General features: G+C 53.7%; 1 protein-coding gene across 9 annotated transcripts in view; it reads left to right on the top strand.

Moving 5' to 3' along the window:
- Scn5a (sodium voltage-gated channel alpha subunit 5) overlaps nucleotides 1–26838 on the top strand; it is a 98092-nt gene that overhangs the window by 12500 nt on the left and 58754 nt on the right. For 6 of the 9 annotated variants that reach the window (XM_032911128.1, XM_032911125.1, XM_032911126.1 and 3 more), the window contains exons 1-5: nucleotides 4333–4608; nucleotides 7713–7831; nucleotides 17503–17592; nucleotides 18716–18844; nucleotides 25313–25404. In XM_032911128.1, the coding sequence (XP_032767019.1) occupies nucleotides 4333–4608; nucleotides 7713–7831; nucleotides 17503–17592; nucleotides 18716–18844; nucleotides 25313–25404 (706 nt within the window). Of the gene's footprint in view, nucleotides 1–4278; nucleotides 4609–7712; nucleotides 7832–17502; nucleotides 17593–18715; nucleotides 18845–25312; nucleotides 25405–25556; nucleotides 25649–26838 lie in introns of those variants that run through there. The other 3 variants (XM_032911127.1, XM_032911121.1, XM_032911120.1) reach the window with 2 other exon arrangements.

Here is a 26838-nt window from a genome sequence, read left to right as displayed (position 1 = left end):
CCACTCCGGGGCTCACCTCATCCTGACAGCCTGTAATCCTGCAGCTGGGCTGCTCCAGGCATGGCCGGGTGTGGGCTCTGAGCCGCTGGAGGAAGGGCGGGGCCAGAGCCAGGTGCAGGCAGAAGAACAAGAGAGAAAGGCGATCCTGCCCGCCCACCAGGAGTAGCCCAGAACACAAAGGCCACTCTTGGCTGGTTTACTTTGGAACCTGAAGCTGTGGCTGCTGGGAGTCAGCGAACCTTCATCTGGAATCTAGTTTCAGAGAGGCCTCTGATGCCAACAGCTTCCAGGGTGTGAATGCTAACCTGCTTTGGGACCCAAAACCCTTGGCCAGATTGGGGTGGTGGGGACAAGAGGATGTGGCAATGTTTAGACATATGGTCCTTTAACTTTAGACTGTTCCTGAGGTTCCCTGTCTCCCCTAAAGTGCTCTGTCTCTCACTCTGGAACCCAGCAAGACTTGGAATCTGCCAAATTCCAGGGTGGGGGAGGCTGGGCTCCACACAGGCTTCCTTCTCTTTGAGATCCAGCAGAGCTGATCTCCAACCCTGCCCAGGGATGTCCCAAAATCCCAGTGAGCCAGAGAGAGAGGCTGCCACCCTTCACAGTGGATCTCAGGAAGACTTGGAGGGTCCTCCCACCCACAGCAAAAGAAGATGGACCCCAGGCTCCGCGGCTGAGCGTGTACGGAGCCAGAATCTTGAAGTCCTCCACCCACTGAGATCTCCGTGTCGGTTTTTAAGATGTAGCATTAAAATGGAAATCAATTGTATTGAATAAAGCTGTTGGTAGACTTAAAAACCAAATTTCGATAGTGTGTGGGCCTCTCTAATAGGATCATGCAGGAACTGGAAGCATTGTGACATTGAAGTTGGGGGCTGCAGCATCTGAGGTAGGCACAGCCGCCGTAAGGAACAGCATGTGGGGACCCAGTCTCTGGGTCACTGAGTCATAGCACTTCACTCTGCCTTTACAGATGAAGGAAATACTGCTGTCTCTGTCTCTCCAAGAACCCCCCAAACTCTATAAACAGGCCAAACGCACCAGGGGAGTGAGAGGCCACCCTCGGTGCTGTCTCCTGGAGGGGCACATGAGGGTGAAGGTGGACACATGAGGGTGAAGGTGGGCGCTATTTAGCACAGATCTCAGTGTGTGGAATTTCAACCACCTGTGCATCCCCTGGTATCTGTTTGCAGAGTCCTCTATCTCAACAGAGATGACAAGCACGTCTTTACCGAGGCAGACGCATGCGCGGGTGCAGGCGTGTGGACACAGATGGATACCCTGATCCAGAGAACACTATTTTTAGCAAACCATCCTAGGTTAAGGGGTGGCTTCCCCGTTTACAGAAGGAGCAATTGCTCACCATGGAGAGGGTTGCCCCGCTGTCCTCGGGCTGGGCTCTCGGTTTCTTACACGGACTGAATAACAACCGTACTGTTTTGCAAGCTCATCATAGCAGATTCGAGCAATGAGGGAAGGTGCAAAGAAAGTTTAAAAATGGCCCAGTTTCTCCTCACCCCGGGGGTGGAGGGGGATCACCATTCACATTTGCTGGTAAGCGCTGAGCTAGATGCCTTCTGCTCAGTCAGAGGTGGAGGCCTGACAGGGAAAGGCTCTCGTGAAGTGGGGACCTACTCTCACCTGCTATTTTTAACGAAGATGGTCCTTTAGCTTCCGTGAATCAAACAAGAAACTGCAGAAGGATGGGGATGCTGCAATCTCTGTCTTTCTGGTTCTATGGCATTCATTTCATGCTGTGCTTGCCCAGGGGTACACACGCACATGGAAACCACAGGAGCACACACACAAACATGTATGCACATACACCACACATATATACATAGACCTTATATACACACACACACCACACATACACAAAAGCCATACCAGCATGCACGCCCATACATACCCACACCCATTATACACACAGACCATACATACACACTTATACACCATACACACATACCATACACACATCATACACACATGACACATACACAGACATACACACATCATAAACACACACACTACACACACATCATAAACACACACCACACTACACACACATACACAAACCACACACACACCAGCATGCACACATCATACATACACCATACATAGTCATATACCATACACACATACCACACACACACCACACACACACTACATACTCATACACCATATATTCACACATATACACCATACACACATACCACACACACGTGCCATACACATACACACAAACACCATACACACATGCACAAACAACACACACATACACACCATCACATGCACAAACACCACACACACAAACGCATCCCATACACACTACATGTTCATGTCTGTGTGTCCTAGTGCAGAGACACGTATGTGCCAGCATGTGGAGGCGAAAGGTCAACCTGCAGCTTCATTCCTCAGGAGCTGTCCAACTTGTTTTCTGAGACAGGACTTCTCACCAGGACCTGGGGCCAGGATGATGGTCCAGCAGACCCCAGGGATCTTCCTGTCTCTGTTTCCCCACACTAGAATCACAGGCAGGCACTACCTCGTGCAGCCTTTCAGCTGAGACCTTCACACTCTGATGGCAGACACTGTGCCAACTGAGCCTTCTCCCAGCCCCTGGAGGTGTCCTCTCTGGGTTTTCTCATTTATTCACATTCTCATGTGTCCTCCCCTCACTCAACCGCCTCACGTGTGCGCACGCATTGCCACGACAAACATGTGGAGATCAAAACCAACACAGGAGTCGGTTCTCTGCTTCCACCAATCTCGTGGGGATCCAAGGATTGAACTCGGTCTTCCGGCTTGGCAGTGAGGGCTGAAGCGCTCGGCGGCCGGGAGCCTTTAAGGCTGTGCTGTGTTTGCTCATTCTTTACCTGCCATCTCTGGCACTGGGGGCATCCTGAAGTCGGGTGAGGGGGGGTGCTTGTTGGCCATGTGCTGACATAGGTGCCACAGAAGCTTTTAGGGGTCATTGATGACATTCTCCATGGAGTGAGATCAGGGCAAAGCCCTTGGCTGACAGGAAGGGAGTGTGTCCCTGGCAGACATCTCCAGCAGGTGTCCAGTCTGCCCTCTTGAGCGGGTGCCCAGCCATTCCCGGGTTTGATGTGGTAATTAGCGGTGCAGCCTCCTGGCTTGGTGTCATAGTCAGGAGCCCTCTGGCCACATCCTGTTTTGGTGAGCCCGACAGAAATGCATTCTTCTGCCTTGCTGTCATAGATAGAGTGTGTTTGCACCAGGTTCTGAATCTTTTTGAGGCCACCAGGGGCCACATTCTCCCTGTTTGACGTCACACACATGTGCCTGTTGGAAGTCCTCTTCACCAGTGGTCACCGCCTTCCGGTGCTGCCGTCCCTTGGGGTTTGCATGTGTTTGTCCCCTTTTATGGGAGAAGAGGGGACAGCGTAATGAGCCAGAGACCCACCTGTCACATTTCCCGTCTTTAGAATTGGTCTAGCTAGGGATGGCGCTGCACCCAGGGGATTCCTAGGAGATCCTCAGCAGTAGGCCTGCATGGTTGGGCACACCGGATGCCAACATCTGGACGCCAACTCTCCTGTTCCTGTCCGGCTGTTTCTGAAAACCCTGCGTCCCTTGGAGGCAAATACTGCCTCCAGTTGCTGCCTCCTATGCCTCAGGTTTGATTTGCACTTCTCGTGTGAGGGCTTGGGGATTGTTGGGGGACTGGACACCACTCAGGCTGGGAATGTTCCCTGGAGAGGAGGAGTAGGACCCTGTCCCATGCAGGGCCAACTCCTGATATACATACGCTTCACCTTCTATTAGGGAAAGACCCTTCTGTCAGGGTCTGGGATAAAGTGAATGACATCTCTTCCCGTCCCTGCCCTGCAAAGGTCAGGGAGCCAGTTGTGATGGAAATGTCTTAAAGGGGTCAGTTGAAGGTTTTCTTTGGTGTGGAGTGGGCAGAGTAATCCCGTCATGATAGTACACTTTCTCTTGACCTCTGGTGTTCACACACACACACACACACACACACACACACACACACACACACACACACACACTGGGGCAGGAGTGGAGGGTCACTTCACTGGCCCTCCTCACACACACACCTCAGTGGAGGAGAGCATGAGGGCTTACCCCAGCTGCTGTCAATCATGTGAGCCTGAGGAGTGATTGGAACGGGGGTGAGGAGGGGCGGGCTGTGCACTTTTGCAAATTGTGTCTTTTCCTGCCCACCCAGGCCTAGCTGGCTGACTACCCTGCTATCTGGCTGTGGCACCCCCATCACAACCTGCCTTTGTCTTCCAGCTTCCTTCCAGGCAACCTGAGGAGAGCCTGTGCCCCCAGAAGCAGGATGAGAAGATGGCAAACCTCCTGTTACCTCGGGGCACCAGCAGCTTCCGTAGGTTCACCCGGGAGTCACTGGCGGCCATCGAGAAGCGAATGGCTGAAAAGCAAGCCCGAGGAGGTTCGGCCACCTCACAGGAGAGCCGTGAGGGCCTGCAGGAGGAGGAGGCTCCCCGGCCCCAGCTGGACCTACAGGCCTCCAAAAAGCTGCCAGATCTCTATGGCAACCCACCCCGAGAGCTCATCGGGGAGCCCCTGGAAGACCTGGACCCTTTCTATAGTACCCAGAAGGTGACTGCCACCCCCTCAGCACCCTCCCCACCCTTTAGGTAGCTCCTAGGAAGGCAGCAGACAGATGGAGCTTTGCTCTTGTGGAGTTCTGTGTGGGGCCGGCTCCCCTGGGCCTTGGGGGAGTGATTCACCATTAATCTGTATTCCAGTCACCTTAATTTTGGAGTTCTGGGGTAAAGACATAAATCATGCTGTTTGGGCCCCCAACTTGGGGGCAGGAGGACCACTGATACGTTGTCTTCTTTTGTGGTTCTTCCGTGTATACCTCCAGGGGATTCCTTTCTGTCCCCAGACGCGTGGGCGCTTGGAATGAAGCCCTGAGTGGTCCCCCTCCTACCCAAAGGCAGCATGCGCTCCTCCTGTCTCTCTGGCAGCTCAGAGAATTAGCCAGGCACCATCCTCAGAGGCAGCTGGCTCAAGATGAGCTGCAGTAGTAGTCTCCTGGGCCTTACGGCCTTCCCTCAACCACAGAGGTCATGGAGAGGCTGAGGGGGTGAAGAGGCCATGACTGCAAAGGCATGGAGTGTGGGGAAGACACAGGTCTCCTACAGAGGGGCAGGCTGTCCACACTTCTGCCTGATTGTGGGGGTGGGGCAGGACAGGCTGGGATCTGAGGGAAGGCCTTTCCAGGGAGGCCCGGCACGAGAGACCAGGGTAGTCACTGGAGTCCCTGTGGCCGGCTCCAAGCTGAGGGCAGAGCATCAGTGGGATTGGAGAGATAAGTACAGTCAGCGCAGGGACCTGTGCAGCGTGTGTCTGCCAGTGTGTCTGTCAGTATGGGGACCTGTGCAGCGTGTGTTGGTCAGTGTGTCAGTGTGTCTGTCAGTGTGAAACATGTGTCCTTCAGTGCATCTGTGTGTCTGTCAGAGTGTCTGCCAGTGTGGGGATCTGTGTAATGTGTCTGTCAGTGTGTCTGTCAGCATGTCTGCGTGTCTGTCAGTGTGTCAGTATGGGGACCTATGAAGCATGTATCTGTCAGTGTGTCTGTGTGTCTGCTAGTGTGTCTGTCAGTGTGGAGATCTGTGTAATGTGTCTGTCAGTGTTGGGACCTGTGTAGCATGTATCTTTCAGTGTATCTGTCAGTGTGGGGACCTGTGTAGCGTGTGTCTGTGTTTCTGTCAGTGTGTCTGCCACGATGGTTGGAGACAATGTTTAGGAGACTAAGAGCCTGAGTGTGCATGTCTGTGTGCATGTGTTTATGTATAGGTGCATGTGTGATCAGCTACGGGTGTGAAGGGATACACACACACACACACACACACACACACACACACATTCTGTATACACAGACAGCAGCTGACCTGAGCCTTGAGGGACACACACATATCCCCCCTCCCTCTGTGTGTGTGTTTGTGTGTGTCTGTCTGTCTGTCTCCCTCCCTCCCTCAATCCCTCTCTCTCCCTCTCCCCCCTCTCTCCCACCTCCCTCCATACCTCCCTCCCCACACACACACACACACACACACACACACACACACACACACACACACACACACATACACACACACACACACACACACACACTCACACTCACACACACACACACACACACACACACACACACACACACACACACACACACACACACACACACACACACACACACACACACACACACACACCCCCACACACACACACACACACACACACACACACACACACACACACACACACACACACACACATATCTTTTTCTCTTTCTCCATCTACATACACAGGAGAGCTGACCTGGGCCCTGAGGGACAGACGGACCCCCCCCAACACACACACACACACACACACACACACACACACACACACACACACACACACACACACACCATATCTTTTTTTCTTTCTCCATCTACAGACAGGAGAGCTGATCTGGGCCCTGAGGGACAGACGCACCCCCCCCCACACACACACACACACACACACACTCCATCTACACAGACAGATAACAGGAGAGCGGACCTGGGTCCGGCTCCTAGTCTGAGGCTTCAGAACTTCTCCCTGGATCAGGTGACTGGAGAAGGATCAGAGTGGGACGTGAGTCTGAGTTGTAGGTGAGTGTGTGTAGGCTTAGGTCATGCTTGCTCTGGAGCTGACAGAATTGAGATTAGGGCTAGGGACATGGCTGGGGGGGGCGTGAGTCTAGGTCATGGAGGGGAACAGAAATGACTCGGCAGGACGCAGATGAGACCAGTTGTGCGCATAGCAGGTGGACCTGAGGGTGGAGTCCAGGCTGGGTGAGCTTAGAGGCCTTGCCCTGGCCAGGCCAGCACAGCTCATTTGGGCGGATCGGGGACACCTATATATCTCTATATATCCGGGATGCCCTGTTCCATCCTGTTTCCCTTGCTGTCCCTGGCTACACCGCCTGAGGCTACACCGCTGGCACCCCATGGAACTTCTAGTTCTGATCTGTCTGCTCACCGTGCCCCGCCAGCCAAGGTTAAATAGGACTTTGTCTCAACCACTCAACCCGTGAAGATGAGTGGTCTCGAGCCTGTGGTGGCCATGACTCTGCAGCCTCGAGATCTCACAGCTCCCCTGCCCCGTCACACCAGACGGACACAGCTGCTAGAAATGACAGGAGGTCTTCAAAGCCCAGGCCACGGGTGCGATTCAGAGGCTGATCTTTGACCTTAGGCAGGCAAGGTCCCAAGGAAGGCCATGGATGGTTCTTTAGCTATCTTTCCTCCCTCACCCATAAGTCTCTGCTGACCCAGCTGTGAGCAGGACTCTCTTACAGGTCTATGCAGGGTAGGAGAAGGGGAGAGAGGAGACCTCCCTGGGTCTTACAGACTTCTGCAGAAGCAGCTGGCACGGAACTGGGGCGTCGTCTTGACTCAGCCTCCCAGGGGCTGGTATTACAGGCACGTGCCGCCATGCCCAGCCGAAAGGGTCCTTGCTGAGAGGGTGATTCTGAAACTAGACTAAATATAAACCAACCTGACATCACCCAGACTCCACCTCCCTGCCCTTCACTCGTGGCCCAGGCACGGGGTGTCCACAGTGAAGGGAGGTCCCTCTTCCTTCACTCCCTCCTCACCCTGTAGCCATAGCCTGGGGGCTCTAAGATGATCGCTGTCTCCGGACCTAACGGTTCCCTCTGTCCACAGACCTTCATCGTGCTGAATAAGGGCAAAACCATCTTCCGGTTCAGTGCCACCAATGCCTTGTATGTCCTCAGCCCCTTCCACCCCGTGCGCCGAGCGGCCGTGAAGATCCTGGTACACTCATATCCTTTGCTCTTAATCCGCATCTGTCCTGGGGTACACACGGGTGCTGCGCTCAGGCCAGGGCGATGCGGGGTCTCCTCAACTGCCCCTGGGACAAGCGGCATAGTGAGAAATCACCAGCGGAGATCAGAAAAACAGAACCCCGACCTCCACCCTAGACACGCTGAGTCAGCGCCTGCATTGTAACAACATCCCTAAGGGTTCTTGGGGTGTAGGGGAGTTTGAGAAGCCCTCACGTCTCCTCTGCTTCTTCAGGAGGAAAAATAGCCTTGAAGCCAAGGAGCTGGGGTTCAGAAGAAACGGTTTCCCCAGCATTCCCCTGTCTCTGGTGGCTCCAAATGTCCCCACCCACCACCACCCCTGAGCCCTTACCTCCTGCTGCCCCTTGCAAAGACTCTGCCAAGGAAAAGCCATTTCTTGTGTTTTTTTTTTTTTTTAAGGTCTCTAGTTTTTTTCTCATGTGGGCATCTTTCGAAGGAGGCAGCGCTTGCTTCTGAACTAGGTGTTGACAAATGTTTGCAGTTTGAGAGCTTCTCAAAGAACTCTGGTTAGCGTCCAATTACATAAACCTCGTCCTAAAAATGCTTCCCGCCTGCTGACAGAGTTGTTGGAATGGAGCAGCGGGACCAACGGCGCTGAGCCGGCATCAAGGTCCTAGTTCAGCCAGCATCTGAAGAGGGCACCGCCTTCTCTGGGTCTCACTTCTTAGATATATTATGTGTGTATTGTGCCTTCTCAGTGCATGGGGAGCGCGGGGGTCAGAGGGCAGGCTGCAGGACCCCATTGGTCTCCTTTTGCCTTGTGGGTTCCAGGGTGGTCTGGCTTGACAGCAAGTCCCTTTACCACTGAGCTGACTCACTGGCCCAGTCACCTCTGGATATCAGAGAAGGGGCCAGAAGATGGGAGTCACACAGAGAGGGGTGGTGCGGTCCACCAAGGCAGAGGTATCTTACTGTGAGGACCTGGAAAACCCCTTTCATGGCCACTGGTGACCTGGATGAGGGCATGCTTATAGGACATGCCCCCTGTCCTTTGGTTAGTTGATTTGGGCTTTCTGTTGTTTTTAATTTTGTATTATTTTATGTCCTTGTTTACTTATTTGTGTTGTTGGGAGGAGTATATACAGATCATGATGTGTATGTGGAGGTCAGGAGGCAGAAGTCCTTTCCTTCGTGCAGATCGGGGAATCGAACTCAGGCCTGATATCAGACTTGGCAGCAAGCCCCCTAACCCACTGAGCCAACCCCAAGGGCCAGAAGTGCCATCGTGAATGTCTGTCACGTTGCTGAGCTTCGCTCAATGCTTGGTACTAGCTGTGGGTATAGCGGACAGGCTGGACGGAGCTCCGGAAGTCCTTCCTGACCACCTCCACCCCCACTCTGAACGGGCATTACCCCCTTAGAGAGCCCCCTTAGAGTGATAAGTCAGCTACTGAGTTGCCATTCCCTCCAGAGCGTGGTCACAGCTTTGTAGGAAGAGCAGAGCTGAAGCAGGAGGGAAACGGTTTCCTTAGTGCTCTGAGCCGGTCTCCAGCCTGCTGCAGGGGTGTGGCCACCCTGAAAGCATCTTCCACCCTCATTCAGGGCTGCTTCTCCAGGGCTGCTTCTCCAGGTATCTAACCAACCCAGTGCTGTTTGGCAGCCATGAAAATCTCCGGAGATACAGCCCGGGTCCCTTGACTCTCCCCAGGCCCTGGCTGTGACTTGCTAGGCAGATGAGAGGCTGGGAAGCATGTGGATGAGGAAGACAGTGGGACACTGGGGGTCCTCAGCCCAGACAGAGGTGCCCTGAGGGGGAGCTCTGAGGCTGTGAGTTTCTGGCCATCTGGTAAGACCAGCCTGGAGGGTCCTGAGCTGCCTGCCTGCCTCCCCCAGGGCAGCCACCCCAGGGAAGTGATCAGGTCTGTGAGGCCCTAGGCTCTGTGGCTGCCACAGCACTGCTCTACCTGGGGATGGGCCGACAGCCCCCGACAGCGCCACCTAGTGGAAGGAGGGCCTGAGATTGTGGGCTTTGCAAGCTCAGCTCCCAGTTCCCCCAGGCCCCTCCGTGTGGTGGAGCACCCAGCAGGCGTCCCAGCACCACTAGGATTTTGTAGAAACTGCAGAACCCTAGGTGCTACCTGGAAACCCGCATTTAGTTGTTCCACCTGTGAGGATGTGGGGGTGACCTCTGTGCCACGCAGAACGCTTGTTTAAAAGGAAGATGCTTAGGGCTTTCTAGAGCAGAGTCACCAACTGAAGACCCAGGGACCCACAAGCTGTCCGCTGACTCCAGGAAGGCTGTTATCTGCCTTGCATGCCTAAGACATTGCGCCTTTGTTTTTATTATTTTTTAAATTCTCTGTTTCTATCTCCATCTCTCAGTTCCTCACTCTCGTGTGTGTGTGTGTGTGGTATGTTGTAAGTATGTGAGTGTGTGTGACCGTGTGAGTCTATGTGTGAGTGTTTATGTGTATCGTGAATATGTATGTGTGTATGGGTTTGTGTGTATGTTGTATGTGTGTGGGAGTGTGACTGTGTGTGAATGTATGTATGTGAGTGTATGTGTGTGTATGTGAAAGTGTGATTGTGTGTGTATGAGTATGTATGCGTGTGACGTGAGAGTGCACTGTATGAGTGCATGTATGTATGTATGTATATGTTGTGAATATGTGTGTGAATGTGTGGTTGTATGTATAAGTGTGTGAGTATGTGTATATGTGAGTGTATGTGATTGTGTGTGTATGTGTATGAGTGTGTGTGTATGAGTTTGTATATGTATTGTGTGTGTGTGTGTATGTTGTGAATATGTGTGTGAATGTGTGGTTGTACGTATGAGTGTGTATGTATGTGTATATGTGTGTATGTGATTGTGTGTGTATGTATATGTGAGTGTGTGTGTATGAGTTTGTATATGTGAGTATTGTGTATGTGTGTGAGTGTGTTGTGAGTATATCTGTGTGAGAGAGTGTGTATGTGAGAGAATGTGTGTGTGTGTCTGTTATATGGGGGTAAGTGCTTGTGGATGTCAGATCCTCGCGGAGCTGCAATGACAGATGGTCGGGTGCTCCCCAACGTGATCACTGTAAAGTGAACACAGGATCTCTGAAAGGACACTATTCACTCTTAATTGCTGAGCCATCTCTCCAACCCATAAAACTTGTTTTCAAGTATGTGATTCGGTGATTTTTTAAATGTGTTTCTAAGGCTGCACAATCATTACTGCTACGCATTTCTAGGCGATTCCATCAGCCTCCCAAATTGGGCTGAGCCTGTGCCCGTTAGCACCACAGTAGTTCTTTTTGAGACAGGGACGCATTAGGTAGACCAGGCTGGCCTCGACTTCACAGACACCCACCTGCCTTCCAGCAGCTGGGATGGCAGGTGCGGGTGCCACGCCCTACAACGCAAAGCCTCTCTGCTAGGTTTTTAGCTTTTTGTTAAGGGTTTTGCTCTCTATCCCATGTTGACCCAGAACTCAGAGCAGCCTCCAGCCTCCACATCAGGAGTACCAGGAGGTTGTGAGTTAATGTGCCTGTCTCAGCGTGAAGTCTGGACTCCTGTTTTCGGTGGTAAAATTTCACTGCGTTTAAATGTTCACATCCACTCAAAGGCCCACTAAGTCTCTACCTGTGCAGAGTGGTACGTGATAGGAAACTTTTAAAGGAGCAAGAACACATCCTGGCCTCCTGTGACAATTTAGGCTCCTGGTGTGACATGCAAGTGCCACCGTTGTTTGGCTCTAGTCTTTGTCCTGAGCTGCGGTGTGTCTCTGGGAAACGGCTGGAAAAGTAAATATGGCATGCAGAATTGATTTGTTCCTATGTATTTTTGTCATAATTCTGCAGAATGTGTTCCTGCCACGATTAAATAAAAAGAAACTAACGGAACTCAGAATTCCCGTGCAGTCACATTCAGAGACCTAGTGTTCATGCCAAGAATCAGTTTGTCTTCTTCGGTGCCCAGGAGCTGCTCACAGAACCCTCCCACATTTCTCTCCTGGATTCAAATGGGCAATCAAATTGTGTGCGTGTGTGTGTGTGTGTGTGTGTGTGTGTGCGTGTGTGTGTTCACTGAACAACAGAAACCATGACAGTACCACCCATGGCTAATTCCCTTCTCTTTGGGAGACTTAGTAGCCCAAGTGTCGGGCAGTCTCCGTGGTTGCACAGGCAGTCTCCATGGTTGCACAGGAATTCTCCTTGGTTGCACAGGCAGTCACCGTGGTTGCACACAACAGTCTCCGTGGTTGTACAGGCAGTCTCCGTGGATGCACACAACAGTCTCTGTGGTTGCACAGGCGGTCTCTGTGGGTGCAGAGAACGGGCGCCGTGGTTGCACAGGCAGTCTCCGTGGTTGCACAGGCAGTCTCCGTGGTTGCACAGGCAGTCTCCGTGGTTGTACAGGCAGTCTCCGTGGTTGCACACAACAGTCTCCGTGGTTGCACAGGCAGTCTCTGTGGTTGCACAGGCAGTCTCCGTGGTTGCACACAACAGTCTCTGTGGTTGCACAGGCAGTCTCTGTGGTTGCACACAACAGTCTCCGTGGTTGCACAGGCAGTCTCCGTGGATGCACACAACAGTCTCCGTGGTTGCACAGGCAGTCTCCGTGGATGCACACAACAGTCTCCGTGGTTGCACAGGCAGTCTCTGTGGTTGCACACAACAGTCTCCGTGGTTGCACAGGCAGTCTCTGTGGTTGCACAGGCAGTCTCCGTGGTTGCACAGGCAGTCTCCGTGGTTGCACAGGCAGTCTCTGTGGGTGCACACAACAGTCTCCGTGGTTGCACAGGCAGTCTCCGTGGATGCACACAACAGTCTCCGTGGTTGCACAGGCAGTCTCCGTGGATGCACACAACAGTCTCCGTGGTTGCACAGGCAGTCTCTGTGGTTGCACACAACAGTCTCCGTGGTTGCACAGGCAGTCTCCGTGGATGCACACAACAGTCTCTGTGGTTGCACAGGCAGTCTCCGTGGTTGCACAGGCAGTCTCTGTGGTTGCACACGCAGTCTCTGGTGGCATTTTATTGTGAGACTGGGAGTGGGTGTTGGGACAATGACATGAAAGGGTTGAAGATGTTCTCCTGTGCACAGGGCTATAGAGCTGGCCTTTTTGCTTCTGCCCACACAAAGGACCAGCTTGACGTTGGTCTGAAACTAGCAAGCAGCACAAACAGGTGTCTCCTGGCTGGGAGTTCAGGTGGCCCCTAAGTCTGGTATTGGCCCATGCTGACTTCCTTGGGGTCTTGGAGTATTTAGGGAGGGGCCTGAAGACCAGAGGCTTGGACGAGGTCATCATACACAAAAGACTAGCGTCAGAGCAATCCCTAAAGCCAAGGCAGTCAGGTGACGCTTCTGAGGTGCCAGATGGAAGGACATGAGCCTGCTTCACCCCAGCTCATCTCCAGACCTGGGGACCTAGACATTGTCCCACAACTTCTATCACCTTGGTGTTCAGGTCTGTGTTCATCTCTCTAGCTACATCCTTGAGCGCGTCCACAGCAGCCTGCCTGCCCAGCCACTCTCTGGAGAGAAGCCTGTTTCCTATTCTGAGGAGTTTGGCAGTGGTCCACCCGGAGTACATAGAAAGGTGTGTTACCGGGACTGTCTGGGCTGACTGGTTGCTGGAACAGCCATGAGTGGCCTTACATGCCTCCTCCGGGAAGCCTTCCTTCTCAGCCCCACCGGAGACGTAATGCCCCATTTAGTTGTGTGTCAAGGACAGGGCTCTGCTGTCATGCATCCATGCCCTGATGACATTTGCTCTTTAAAAGACACATAAAGGCTGCAGAGGTGGCTCAACCAGTAAAGTACATGCCGTGTGAGCATGGGGACCAGAGCTTATCTCCAGAACCCATGTAAATAGGCCACGTGTGGTGGCCTACTACTGCAGTCTGAGCACCAGGGAGGGGATCCCTGGAACTCTCTGGTCAGTCAGCCTAACCTACTTGGCAAGCTCCAGGCCAGTGGGATTCTTTCGAGGAATGACACCCAAAGTTGTCTCCTGGTCCACATGCATCATGCATACTTGGACATGCATACCTTCACACATATATGCGTACACAGGATGACACCATTTCCTTGCCCTTCCTGTGTGGCACTCTCCTGGAACTCAACAGAGCCCGCCTGGTTTGAGTTTTCATCCAGTACCATGGGTGGTAAGGTGCTTGTTGTCAAGGGAGGGTCAGGATGCTGTAATCAACATGAAGTCCTCCATTCCAGAGGCAGGAGAGTGGACCAGAGGGCAGCTGAGTTCCTCCTGCAGAGAGACTGCCACAGAGGGGCTCCTGAACCTGGGAGGGGTACACATGGGGCCCAGGCCAGCCCCATCCTCCATCAATGTTGTCCCTTGAGTAACTCCTGGTGCCACCGAGATTTTCGGCCACAGGCACGCTAGCTCGGAGGAGTGCGTATCTATCATTTTATGGCTCGGGCGGCTCCCGCTGGGCAGAAATCAAGGTATCTGCAGGGCTTTGCTCCTTTCTGGAGGCTCCAGGGGTGTTTCTAGGTTTTTCCCTCTCTCTGCAGTACTGTCTCACACTCCTGAGCTCATGTGCTGTCTGTCAGCGAGCAGTGGCCAGTCAGGGGCCACAGACCCTCCCGCCTGTCACTGGATAATGCAGGGAACCGGTGCTTACCACCTCAAGTATTTAAGCGGATCACATCTGCAATGCTGTGTCACGTTTGCCAATCAAATGCACAGCTGGCTGCCCAGGGGTTCCGCTGTCGGCTTCTTTGGGACAGTACCCTGCCCGCTGCAGTGACCTTCAACTTGACTGACTTGCGCATCTGTTTTCTTATCTCTTCAGACGAGGCAAAGCTCTCACCTTAGGGTTGTTAAGAGAGTCAGGCTCGTGCATGCACAGAACCCAGCCCCTAGGAGGGGCTCGGCGGATACCTGTATGGGCACCGTCCCGTACATATTTCAAAACTGTTGTGAGATCTTCTACAGTTGAGCAGTGGATCCATGCAAGTGGAGGAAGCCGGCTGAGGGGCTGGTAACCGGTTCCCCCAGTGAGAGAAGTTTCATCCCAGCGCCTGGTTGTGGAGAGGCACTGGGGATAGGGATGGGATCCTTCGAAGACCGTGAGCCCTGGGCGACACACAGGATGGTAGGCCAGGCGTGTGACTGTTCTAGTTTGATTTCTGTTGCTGTGATAAAACGCTGACCAAACACAGCATAGGGGAGGAAAGGGTTTCTTCCAGGCAGTACAGTCCGTCACTGAGGGAAGTCAGGGCAGGAATGCAAAGGCCTGGAGGATGCTGCTTGCTGGTTTGCACACAGCACACAGCCTCTCCCTTAGCTAGCTAGCTTGCTTGCTTTCCTTCTTTCTTTCTTCCTTCCTTCCTTTCTTTCTTTCCTATTATTGGATTTTTTTATTTACATTTTAAATGTTATCCCCTTTCCCAGTTTCCCCCTCCAGAAACCTATCATCCCACCCCGCCGCCACTGCTTCTATGAGGGTGCTCCCCTACCCACCCACCCATTCCCTCCCACCTCCCCACCCTGGCATTCCCCTACACTGGGGCATCAAGCCTTCACAGGACCAAGGGCCTCTCCTCCCGATAAGGCCATCCTCTGCTACATATGTGGCTGGAGCCACAGGTCCATCCCTGTGTACTCTTGGAATAGTAGTTTAGTCCCTGGGAGCTCTGGGGGTAGGGGTGGGGTCTGGTTGGTTGATACTGTTGTTCTTATGGGGTTGCAAACCCCTTCAGCTCCTTCAGTCCTTTCTCTATCTCCTCCAGTGGGGACCCCATTCTCAGTCCAATGGTCGGCTGCATGCACCCACCTCTGTATTTGTCAGAGCCTCTCAGGAGACAGCTATATCAGGCTCCTGTCAGCATGCACTTCTTGACATCTGCAATATTATCTGGGTTTGCTGTCTGTATATGAGATGGATCCCCCAGGTGGGGCAGTCTCTGGATGGACTTTCCTTCATATATAACCCGGGACCAGTGTCTGCCTATGGGATTGTGCTGCCCGTGGTGGGCTGGGCCCTCCTACATCACTAATCCATCAAGACAGTCCTCCACAGGCATGCCCATAGGTCGGTCTGATCTTGCTAGTCCCTCAACTGAGGCTTTCCTTTCAGGACTCGGCTGTGTTAAGTTGGCAATTAAAGCCAACCGGGACCCTGCTGCATGGCCCATGGAAATAAGGACCCCAGGGCCTGGAGTGGTGCCCTCCCTGGCTGGGCAGTCCTGTAGGCCATCCCTGAGTTGATGAAGCAGCGTGATCACTTTTTTTTTTTTTTTTCATGAGAAACTAGGGACTTAATTATAAATGAGGCTGCTTTTCTAATTAACTGGGTTATCTTCCTGCTTGGAGGTAGGACGGATATTTACCTGGCTAGACTCTACTCATACATATCCCAGAGCAGGTATCAGTAAGTGCCAGCCAGGGGTCAGGAGAATGGAACTGTATAAGGAGGAGAAAGGAGGCCTTGAGAGCTCAGACCGCCCTTGGGAGTCACCTTTGGCAGCCACATGCTCAGGGCTGAGGCTGGGCTGTGGTGTCCCCCAGCCTGGAGGCAGCCACAGGGAGTGGTCAATACAGCCTCTCTCTGGGGCAGGCAGGGAGATCTGTGAATGCAGCCCGGGGCAACCCATCCTCTAGGAGGCCCAGGTCTGATTCTCCCTCCTTTATCTTACAGAAGCCAAGCAAAGAGTGAAGGGAGTCAGTCAGAGCTTTGTCCAATCTGAAGCAACAGCTAAGACGCGGCCAGACCCGGGGACGGTAGTTTAGCTAACACCCGAGATCCCACAGAGATACCCAGGACACAGTGTTTGCAGAGTCCCCTTTCCAGCAAGCAGACAGATGGGTTGACATTCAGTGAGGAGCCACAGGGTGAAAGGGGGTGTCTGTGTCTCTCAGGGTGTGAAGCAGCAACAGCCATCGAGCTGAGGTGGTCTTGGGGGTTGGGGAGCTTCCTGAAGAGGGGGTTTTTGAAGCGCACAGAGCACCAGGCAAGGGACTAGGGTAGAGGCAGATGTAGAGGCCAGAAGCACACCGGAAGTGCCCCCTCCAACCTGGCAGCTCACGTCCAGGTGTGTTTGAAACTAAAGTCTGGGAGAACTTGGGCCCCTGTCTTTCTTCCTGGCCTTCTCCAGACTGGAGCCATTTGAAGAGCTTGACCCCCTCCCATGTGACTGCGGGCAAGAGTCAACCCTAAGGTCTGGGGTGTCTCTTCACTCCACCCTGGGTCCCCCAGAGTGCCCTGCGGAAGATGTGGTTTCTGGTTTGTCTGGTGCTTGCTAAGCTATGGAACAGGCCCGGTTCTGGCAGCAAGCGCCTGGGTGGCACAGAGAGCAGACCGCTCGGGCTCAGAGCACCGGGGATGTCCTCACTGATCTGGCAACACTTACCTGGCAGTGGCATCAGGCCTGGCCCCTCGGCAGGCAGATACGGTGGCTTAGCTGACCTTCTCCCGTGGATTTGCACATCTTTTTTGGCTTCTCTGTGGATTTGTGGAGGGGACCTTTGGGGCTTTCCGCAGTCGCTTCCGTGGCTTTCTGAGCGGGGAGGGGCTTCTGTGGCTTTATGGGTAGAGTTTTCTCGTGATTTCTTGTGGCTCCTCCCGTAGCTTTCCGAGGGATTTGTGGGTAAGCCCCTCCCACCGCTGCCTCTGTGGATCCTCTAAGTGGGTTTGTCGCCAGCCCCTCCCACAGCTTCCTTAACTCCAGCATCACGCTCTTTAGCATGCTCATCATGTGCACCATCCTGACCAACTGCGTGTTCATGGCCCAGCACGACCCTCCGCCTTGGACCAAATACGTTGAGTGAGTATCTCTGGGGGCCTCTCTTCCTGCCCCATCCCTCCCTTTCCATCCCATGCCATGGGCCCTGGTGTTGCCTGAGAGGGAGGCTGCGCCCATGTTTGGAGTCCCGGCCCAGGAGGGTGGCCTTTGCTTAGTGTCTGGCCGCCTACCATTTTCATGCCGTATGCTCCGCTCCTTCTAAGTTTGTGGCCTCAGATGTGGGAGCTCTGCAAACTGGCAATGTGGGGAATCTCGCCAGCCCCTTAAGAGGGGCATGCCAGGCACTGTCACAAGATGAGTAAGCATTCTCTCTGCAAACCCCGACAATGGGATTTTGCAGCTGATTCGCAGTTGTGGGGACACAGAAACGGGAAGGCAAGGGCGGTGGCCTCCCTGCTCTGGTACTACACTGTTGCCTTGGCCCCCACCCGAGTTCTACCTCCTACAACTCTTTGCAGCTTCTGAGTCTTCCCTTCCTGGAGAAATATCTAATTCCTCCAGGGTCTAAGCAAACTTGGTAGGCCCTTACCACAGTCGGTGCCCGGTTTCTGGAAACCTCTAGAAGTTACAGCAGCGTCTCTCAAAAGAAGGCTTACAAAGAGGACCAGGGCTGGTGTTGCCGAGTCTGTGCCTGGCTGCTCTGAAGCCTGGGTTACTGCCCTTCCTGTGGGACAGTCCCGGGAACAGAGGCTTTTTGGATTCCTCAGGCTGCTGTAGGCAGAAAGAACCTACCAGCCTTACACACTATAGAAGACCTGCATTCCCTCTAGCCCAGGGTAGGCAGCTAGAACCCTGGCCCTGTAAGTACTCGAGGGTGTCCCTGTTCCCCTCTACTAGTGGCTGAGAGCCCAAAACATGACTAATGGTCAGTGAGTCTCCCTGTCCATGGGGTCCCACCGTGTAGACCATATGCATGTGGCCACACCCCCAGGGCTCTCTGTAGAGCAAAGGAGCAGGCGGAATTGTTAGCTAGAAGTTTGGCCCAGACCTGCCGCTCCTATTAAAGCTTTATCACCGGGCACAGGCCGTCCTAACAGCTCTGGTGTGAGGAGCTGCCCAGGGCTCGCACCGGGTGGGAAAGCTTCTGAACCCAGTCTTCAGGCTCCAGTCCTCCTCACGGCCCCTGACGGCCTCTCCTCCTCAGGTACACCTTCACTGCCATCTACACCTTTGAGTCTCTGGTCAAGATTCTAGCTCGAGGCTTCTGCCTGCATGCGTTCACCTTCCTTCGGGACCCGTGGAACTGGCTAGACTTCAGTGTGATCGTCATGGCGTAAGTACCACAGCTCCTCTCACCAGGGCACATCACCAGGGCCGGGTCGGGGCAGTGCCCCATGTCCCAGGCTCTCCAAGTGTTCCTGCTTTGGTTCACCTAAGCCCCAGTATGGCACAGAGGAGGGCCTGCTTTACCCTAATGTATGGGAGGGTGAGGACAGGATAGAATTAGAGCTCACTCTAGCAAGGTGAGGCAGGCCCATCAGGGACCCAATGTGCTCGAGCACCCCAGCTCATCTATGTTAAAGGAACATCATTAATCTCGATATTTTGTACCTTGGTGTTTGGGCTGAGATCAAGCGAAGAGTCTGCTTCAGGCATTTGGGAGGCTACGGCGGAAAGTTTGCCGTGAATTTGAGGCCAGCCTAGGCTGCATAGTGAGCACCTGTGAGGTGAGCCTGGTTTAACAAGATCTGACCTCAGAGGACGGAGTTGGTTGGGGTGGATTGATTCTGCTTTAGCTGACTCTGTGCTATCCACCAAGAAATCCAGGCCCAGATCCCACTGGGCCCAGTGATGTGGCATCCAAGGTAATTAATAATGAGACTTCAGTAGAGAAGCCTGGGGCAGCAGCCAGCTTCCCCTAGAACCTGTGCCAGGAGAGCTCCTGCTTGGCATTTCTTAAAAGCCACTGACCCAGCTCAAAGGATCCTCACCCCAGCCGAGGAGGTATGCTAGAGGCAGCCAGCCATGCCTGGTCTTTTGACATTGCAAGATGACACAATCATCTATAAAGCACAAGCCCCGGTCCACGGGGTCTCGATGTTTTCAGTAAGTTTACGATTTTCCGTTGAGCCCTGGCCATGTGCATCTGCAGGTTAGATGTATTCCTTAGTCACATTTTACCAGCAAGAGAGCTAGTGCCTGGGACAGGACACTCAGGGAGGCCACCGCAAGGTGATCCTGCCCCAAGGCCCGCTGTAGCCCTGGCTACAGTTTTAATTCCTTTCCTACAGGGGGTTAGGTGCTGCCCTCACTGAATGTCAGGAACCAGGTACCTGTCTCTGTTGATGAGCTGACGAGGGCAGGGCTGCTATATTGAAGTTCTAGTCAGGATCTGACATAGCATACCCTTTCTTCAAGCGAGGACTCAGTATATGCTGGACTGAGTTCCGCACCTTGGCAAAGAGCATGCTGGGAGTTATACTCCATTCCCGTGCAAGTCCTGTCCTCCCCAGGTACAGAAGAGCCTGGTGGGATAGAGGCTCGGTTCAGTTCCTACTTTCTTGGATTCTTGGATGTACCTGAGCTATGCTGTAGAGAAGGAAAGCTGGGAGGAGCTGGGCTCTCGGGATGCTCCTGGGACACTCTCAGGCTAGATGGAGAACTTGGTGGATAGACAGTTTATCCAAAGCAGTTTCTAGGTGTTTGCAAACTGACCCCAGGGCCTCCCATTTTCCAGAGGGAGAAACAGGCTCAGAGACAAAGTGTAGACACGCGCCTGGGTGGAGCTGAATGAGCAAAGGGAATAACGACAGGACATGAGGTTGAAGAAGAGCGATAACTGGGCTAGACCATACTGGCTGTCCACAAAGGTCTTGTCAGAGCCAGCAGGATGGGAACCACTAGAGGAGGGGAGCTGGCAGGGTTGCGAGATTGATTGAGTCACTGTGTGGACCACAGACTGAAGATAAGATGCATAGAGACAGGAGCTAGTGGTCTACTTTCACAGCCAGGAGGAAGAGGGAGAGGAGGAGAGGGAGGGGGAGGGAGAGAGAGAGCAGTGTCTGAGCAGAATAGAGGAGCCCTGGTCAGGGCTGGGTGTTTTGAAGGTGACTGACGGTTTTTGCTTGTAACAGATGGGTGGAAGGCAGTACCCTTTGTGGAGAGGGAGGCTCAGAGGAGGAAAGGAGTCGGAAGTCCAGTTGGGGATATCCTAAGTGTGGAAGGGTGAGATACGGCAGGGTCTTCCAGGCTGGCGGAACACGTCTGTGGAACACACCAACATCCCGAGGTCAAGAAATAGGGGGTTGGGGGGTGTTGTTAAAAACTCTTCAAAAGGAGGACCCGGGTTCAATTCCCAGCACCCGTTTTGAGTGGCTTACAACCACCTGCAGCTCTAGCTCCAGGGGACCCGATGCCCCCTCCTGGTGTCCACAGGCACTGCACACACATGGTGCACATTCACAGAGCCAGGTGCACACATAGACATGAAATAAGTACTCTGTTTTAAGGAGCAGAGGATGGGTGGGAGGGCTTCGCGGTTGAGATCACTGGCTGTTCTGACAGAAGACCTTAGGTTCAGTTCCCAGCACTCGGATAGTGGCTCACAACTGTCTGTAACTCCAGTTCCAGGGACTCTGATGTCTTTTTGGCCTTTGTGGGCCCCAGGCACTTATAAGCAAAATACCCATATACATAAAACAAGAAAGGAGGGGACTGGCCAGCAAGCAGGGAGAGCGGTACCAGAAGGCCAGCAAGGAAAGACTATTCACTGTAGAACAATGTCAGGAGGGAGCTGGCAGAAGCGATGACAGCTGATGGCCCCTTAGACCCTGGATGGTTGCTGGTGCCCCCGCCAAGGGGTCACAATGGAGTGGGAGGCTCTACATCCCAGTAGAGAGTCCAGATGCAGGGAGGAGTTGTGGAATACAGGTATCTAAATCGTGGAGTTCCTGTGAAAAGGAGACAGAAAATGGCACCATGGCCGGAGGGAAATGAAGGTCGAGGAAGGCCTTGCAAAGAAGAGAGACTAATGGAAATGATCCTGAAGAGAGGGGCCTGTGATGAAGGCAGGAGAGGCTGAGGAATTGCAGGGACAAAGCCCTTGAACATCCTGACTGCGTGGGGCTCCGGGCACTGAGGTGTAGAGCTGACCTTCAACTCTGAGAAGGCAGAGTTCTGGCTGGAGGTGGAGACGGGCTGACAGCACTGATGAAGAGCGAAGGGGGAATTTCTCTTCTGATTGCCTCTATTTTCTCCGTGAAATAAGAAGCGGTATCATCACGGAGAACAGAGTGGGGAGGCTCGCCTGGGCCTTGAGAGGGAGAACTTGTCAGAGACCGGAGGCCACACTGCCTGGGCGACTGAGTGCGGTGACAGGCCAGGCTCTGGCTCTGGGGTCTCTGCAGGCTGCAGGGGTAAGCAGCGACCATGAAGAGCTTCAGGCAAGAGAGCAGCCAGCATCTGTCTGGGTCTCACCTGACTTCTGCATCCTGGACCTACAGAAAGTTACCATGGAGATGCTCCTGTTCACAGAGGAAAGCCATCACCAAGACCAGCTCAGCCCTGGCACATAGAGAGAGCACCCTGTGTGGCCTCGCGGCCCCAGCAAGTCCTGCAGGGTCCTGTCCCCTTCCTCCATGGGATTCCATGGCCAACCATTTCTACTCTGAACCACAAAGAAAATGTGATGAGCCCAGACACACCTGTGCGGAGAACAGGCAGACAGAGGAGCCAGACTCCGGATCTTATTCTTGGATAGTCGCTGCATTTCTAAGCATCTAGAGAAACGGCTTGTCTACTTCTGCCAGGATAGAATGGACTGCAAGAACGCCAGCTTCCTGCCACAAGTCAGACCTGCCCCACAGGGTCGGTTGATGTCCACTCTGCCTGGTGAAAACCAGTCAGCTCCCACCTCTGAGAAATATTCTGCTGTAGTGAAATGGGCCCCCAGGATGATCCAGGGACTCTTGGGTGGGCCGAATCGAAGGACGTGAAACTCACCATCCAATCTTCCCTTTTACCTTTGGGGAAACTGAGGTTCGGAGAGAACCGGCCCATAAACGGTAGACAAGAGTCAGCGGCCAGCGTCTGGCTGCTAGGCAGGGACAGACGGGAGAGTCTCCCTCCTCCCCAGCTCATACTTCTGGACAGATTTCCCTCTCACACCCCACCTAGTTTAGAAGCTGCTGCAAGGGGTGCTGGGAACCTTGCCAGCCTCAGATCACAGCCCAACATCCAGAGATTCCCCACACCCCAAACTGGGCATTACCTGCCAGTTAACACAGCCTCCCACCTTCTGGGGTTGTTATGGAAACCAAACCCAGAGGGAAAGGAAGGAGGGCACAGCCACTACAGGAGCTAACGGCATGGGCTCCACTGTCTCAGGATAAGGGTAGAGCAGGGAGAAGACCAGCAGGTGCCAGAAAGCTGGTGTGTCCTACAGCTGGCTCTGACAGTGTAGAATTCTCACCCACCACCCTCTGCTCTTTCGGCTGGCATGATCTTACGGAGCTGCATACCACCAGCCAGCCACTTGGACAGCTTGAGAGGTGGATTGGCTTGTGGTGGAGTTTTGCCCACCCCTTACCCTATCCACATCACCTCTCAAGCCAGCTCTCTGCCATGAAAGGGTCTCCTTTGTTCTGCCTTCCCCGTCAAGAGAAGCCTCACTGGAAGCCTGGCTTTCCCCGGTAGGAGTTAGCCAAATTTCATCTAGGTAGCCACCTTGTCTTGTCTCACCACGGTCCCAGGCCGCCTGTCACTCAGCTCTAAGCTCCTCCTTCCAGATTTCCTCCAACCCCAGCTGGATGTCCAGCCAAATCCCACCAGCACCTATTTCATTTCCAGCCACATGGTGATGGCAAGCTTACCAGGGGCTTAGCTGTGCACTCCCGATGCTGTCACTAGCCTGACCTCATCTCCTGGGGTCCTGGCTCCTTTGCACTCGTGAGCGCTCCCTGCTGAAGGGGCAGCATCATCTCCTCAGATCCTTGAAGGCAGGCAGGGTAGGCAGGGCAGGCAGGTCTTTCCCGAGACACCAGCAGACAAACCAAGGCCTTCAGGGGTAGGAGCAGAAAGCAAGGTGGTCAGTTGCTCTCTTTCCTGTACCTTGTGCTGCTGGAGCCGTAGCCTTGAGAACACTGAGGGGAGGGAGGGGAGCAGGCATCGAGGGCCACAATGGGAGGCCAGCGATGGGGACGGGTTCCTTGGACATCTGACCCGTGTATTCCATGGACAGAATTGTTAGCAATATTTCAGGCTCAACTGCATAGTCCGTGGCAGTCTAGACAGAGACTGGGAACAGGAGATAGGGACAGAGGTCTGGGGAATCTGAGCTGTCCAGGAGGAGAGAGGAACTCTAACACTGCGAGAGCTTGCATCAAATTAACCATCGACTGTGAGCCAAAACAAGGGAGGCAGTTTCTGCTCCTCAGTGGGTGACGGACCCAACTGCTGCACCAGAGTTTGTAAACAGAGACAAGGCTCAAAGGTGGAAGGGAAACCACAGAAAGGCCTTGGTTGGCCAGAGAAGGAAGACATTAGGAGTAAACCATGCCTAAGAAGGAAGCAGACACATCCACAGGACCCTGTGACGGTAGGTGGACCCCACCAGTGAACGCAGCCAGACCAGCCTGGCCCTACTGGTCCCGGATATGGCGTCCTTTGACAGCCTTACCTATAGACACCAACAGCCCGTGGAGGGATTGAGAAGTCCTGAGCAGTGCGAACAGAGAGAACTGTGATGGTCTGGACTGTCGGGTGGACCAAGCTATGCAGGACTGATGACCTGGCCTGACACCACCCAGACACCTGGGCCAGACACACTTGGTTAAACATCAGACACCCCGAGTTCGACATCCTTTGTTAAACATCAGATACCTTCAGCTAAATGTCAGATGTCCTGCATGTGAGGCCCCTGGTTAAATATCACAGGTCACTTGCCACTGTCCCGATGGCCTTGGTCATGCACTGTGCATTCGCCTCTCCGATATTTTGGGGTCATGTGGCCTGCCCAGTGCCTGCATGGCCTCACGTTCTCACATCCTTGCCCCTTCTCCAGACAGCTGCCTTCTAAGCCAACAGAGATGAGCTGCTGTCCAAGTTCTCATAGCCACTCGGCTCTGCCAAGCCTCCCTCAGACCAACACAGGACATAGCCAGGAGAACAACCTCCTTACCTTCTTTTAAGACCTCTTCCATCTCAGGACCGATTTTCCCCCCACGAATTCTTATTCCGTCTCTCGTGAGACCATAGCCCATGGTCGCTCCCTGCATAGAGAGAGCTATGGTAAGGAAGAGCAAGTGGGGCAGTTCCCAGAGATCCAGAGGCCTCAGCCAACGAAGGTGTCAGTCAGTCAAGTGCACAGCGGTGACAGATATTAGAAGATGCAGAGAAACCCTAGGAAGACCAGAAGCCCACATACTTCCAAGAGAATTGCCTCTTGGGGCCGTTTCCCTCTCCACACTAGTGTATCCCCTGCCTCAGACCTAGTCTTGGAGTTTTATGTTCAGTCCCCAGACTAGCTGCCTCCTTGTCCCCGTCGATCTTGGGACCATCATGGAGAAAGCCATCTGTCTGGGAGCTTGCTGTGCACATCTTTAAGAGTGCTAGGCTGAGGTCATGTGTTGAGGGGGTAGGTAGGAGGAAGGCCAGGGGAGGGCCCGAGTCTGCCACCCTACCCCACAATGGGACCAGGAGGAGGGAGAAGGGCAGTGGGGTGCACACTGCCGGAGAAGGGAGATGGGTAGGGGGTGGGTACCTCCGCTTTGTGACTTGCGGTAACTGTGGTTTGGTCCCACAGGTATGTATCAGAAAACATAAAGCTAGGCAATTTGTCGGCTCTTCGAACTTTCAGAGTCCTGAGAGCTCTGAAAACCATTTCAGTTATTCCAGGTAAGGCCGGGTTTGCCTTCCGACCTCAGCCACAAGTGACTCTCTCTCTGTTTCCCCGCCCTCTCCTCCTCTGACCGTGTGTCTCCCGTTGGTGTTCTGTCACTGTGTTCGTGCCTGTGCGTGTGCGTGTGTGTGAATCTCCCTTGTTACAGATACACAACTGAATTTGTGGACCTGGGCAATGTCTCAGCCTTACGCACCTTCCGAGTCCTCCGGGCCCTGAAAACTATATCGGTCATTTCAGGTGAAAAAGTGAAAAAAGAAATCAGGTTAAACGCCAAGGCTGGAGGGACACGCCTGGGCCTTTCCAGCCGCCTGGGAGCTGAGGCTGTCTCCCAGAAGGCCCTTTAGATGTGCCTGTCACCAGAATACCTTTGCCAGAGGTGGGGGGGCAGTGGAAGGATCTTTCTCTCTGGGACCTCAGAGTGGGCTCTGGGCTGTCTGCCCCAGCCAAGCCCACTCTCAGACACCAGGAGTTCAGAACAACCCACGGGCAAGATGGAACCGTTCCCCCGACGCGTCCCCCAAAATGCTCAGTTCTTTCTCCAACCTGAACTCAGCTGCGCTCCTAGTGGAAAACTGGGGCTCGAGAATCACAGGAAGTGACAAGCTCCCATCAGCAACCTAAAAAGGTGGTGCTTAAGGGAACCTGGCATACCCCTAGCGGTCTTTTCTGACAGTGCCAGAGCCCAGCCTCGTGCTCCATGAGCTGACTCCTGCGAGCCTCAGCCCCCATCCCCAGTCACAAAGCGTTCTCTGTTGACAGGCATCATCGGGCCTTGGCGTCTACCGGCCCTCTCTGCATGGCGCAGTAGAGGTTTAGTAAATCATGCATGGTAGCCTCGGGAAGAAATCCTCCTTGACAGATGTTGGCAACTGTACCCGGGAAACCTTAGCCTCGGCAGTGACCATTTCGCCTGTCCACACGGGAAATTACCCAGAAGCCCATCTGTGTGTGCAGTTTGGTGCTAAAGAGGACACCACTCGCCCCGGCCCTTCCAACCTCTCAACCCCACTCTTTATCTCACCCTCCCCAGGTTAGCATGAGCTCAGACTCCCCCTATTTTACGGACTTGTTCTGGAGGAGCAGGGACCAGACCCCAGGAGGCCCCTGTGAGTACACAGTCCTCAGAATGAGCAAGTTAAGAAGGCTAGAGGGCTGGGGGCAGGGTGTGGCTCAGTGGGGAGTTGCTTCTAGCTGGACCTTGAGGACCTGACTTTAGATCCCCTGAGGCCACATTTAAAAAGCTGGTCATGTATCACATGACTGTGATCTCAAGCTGGGGGGGGCAGAGATAGGAGGATCTTGGAGACTCCCTAGCTAGCCAGTCTTGCAGAAAATGGTGAACTTCAGGTTCACGTGAGGCGCTGTCTCAGAACGTAAGGTGTAGAACGAGAGAGGAAGACACCAGACTGCCTTAGATATGGTGGTGC

Source organism: Rattus rattus, chromosome 8 (genome assembly GCF_011064425.1).
Source record: "Rattus rattus isolate New Zealand chromosome 8, Rrattus_CSIRO_v1, whole genome shotgun sequence".
In the NCBI taxonomy this organism is placed as follows: Eukaryota; Metazoa; Chordata; class Mammalia; order Rodentia; family Muridae; genus Rattus; species Rattus rattus.
Note: the sequence above shows the minus strand (reverse complement) of the source record. Positions and strands in the feature narration are given on the sequence as shown.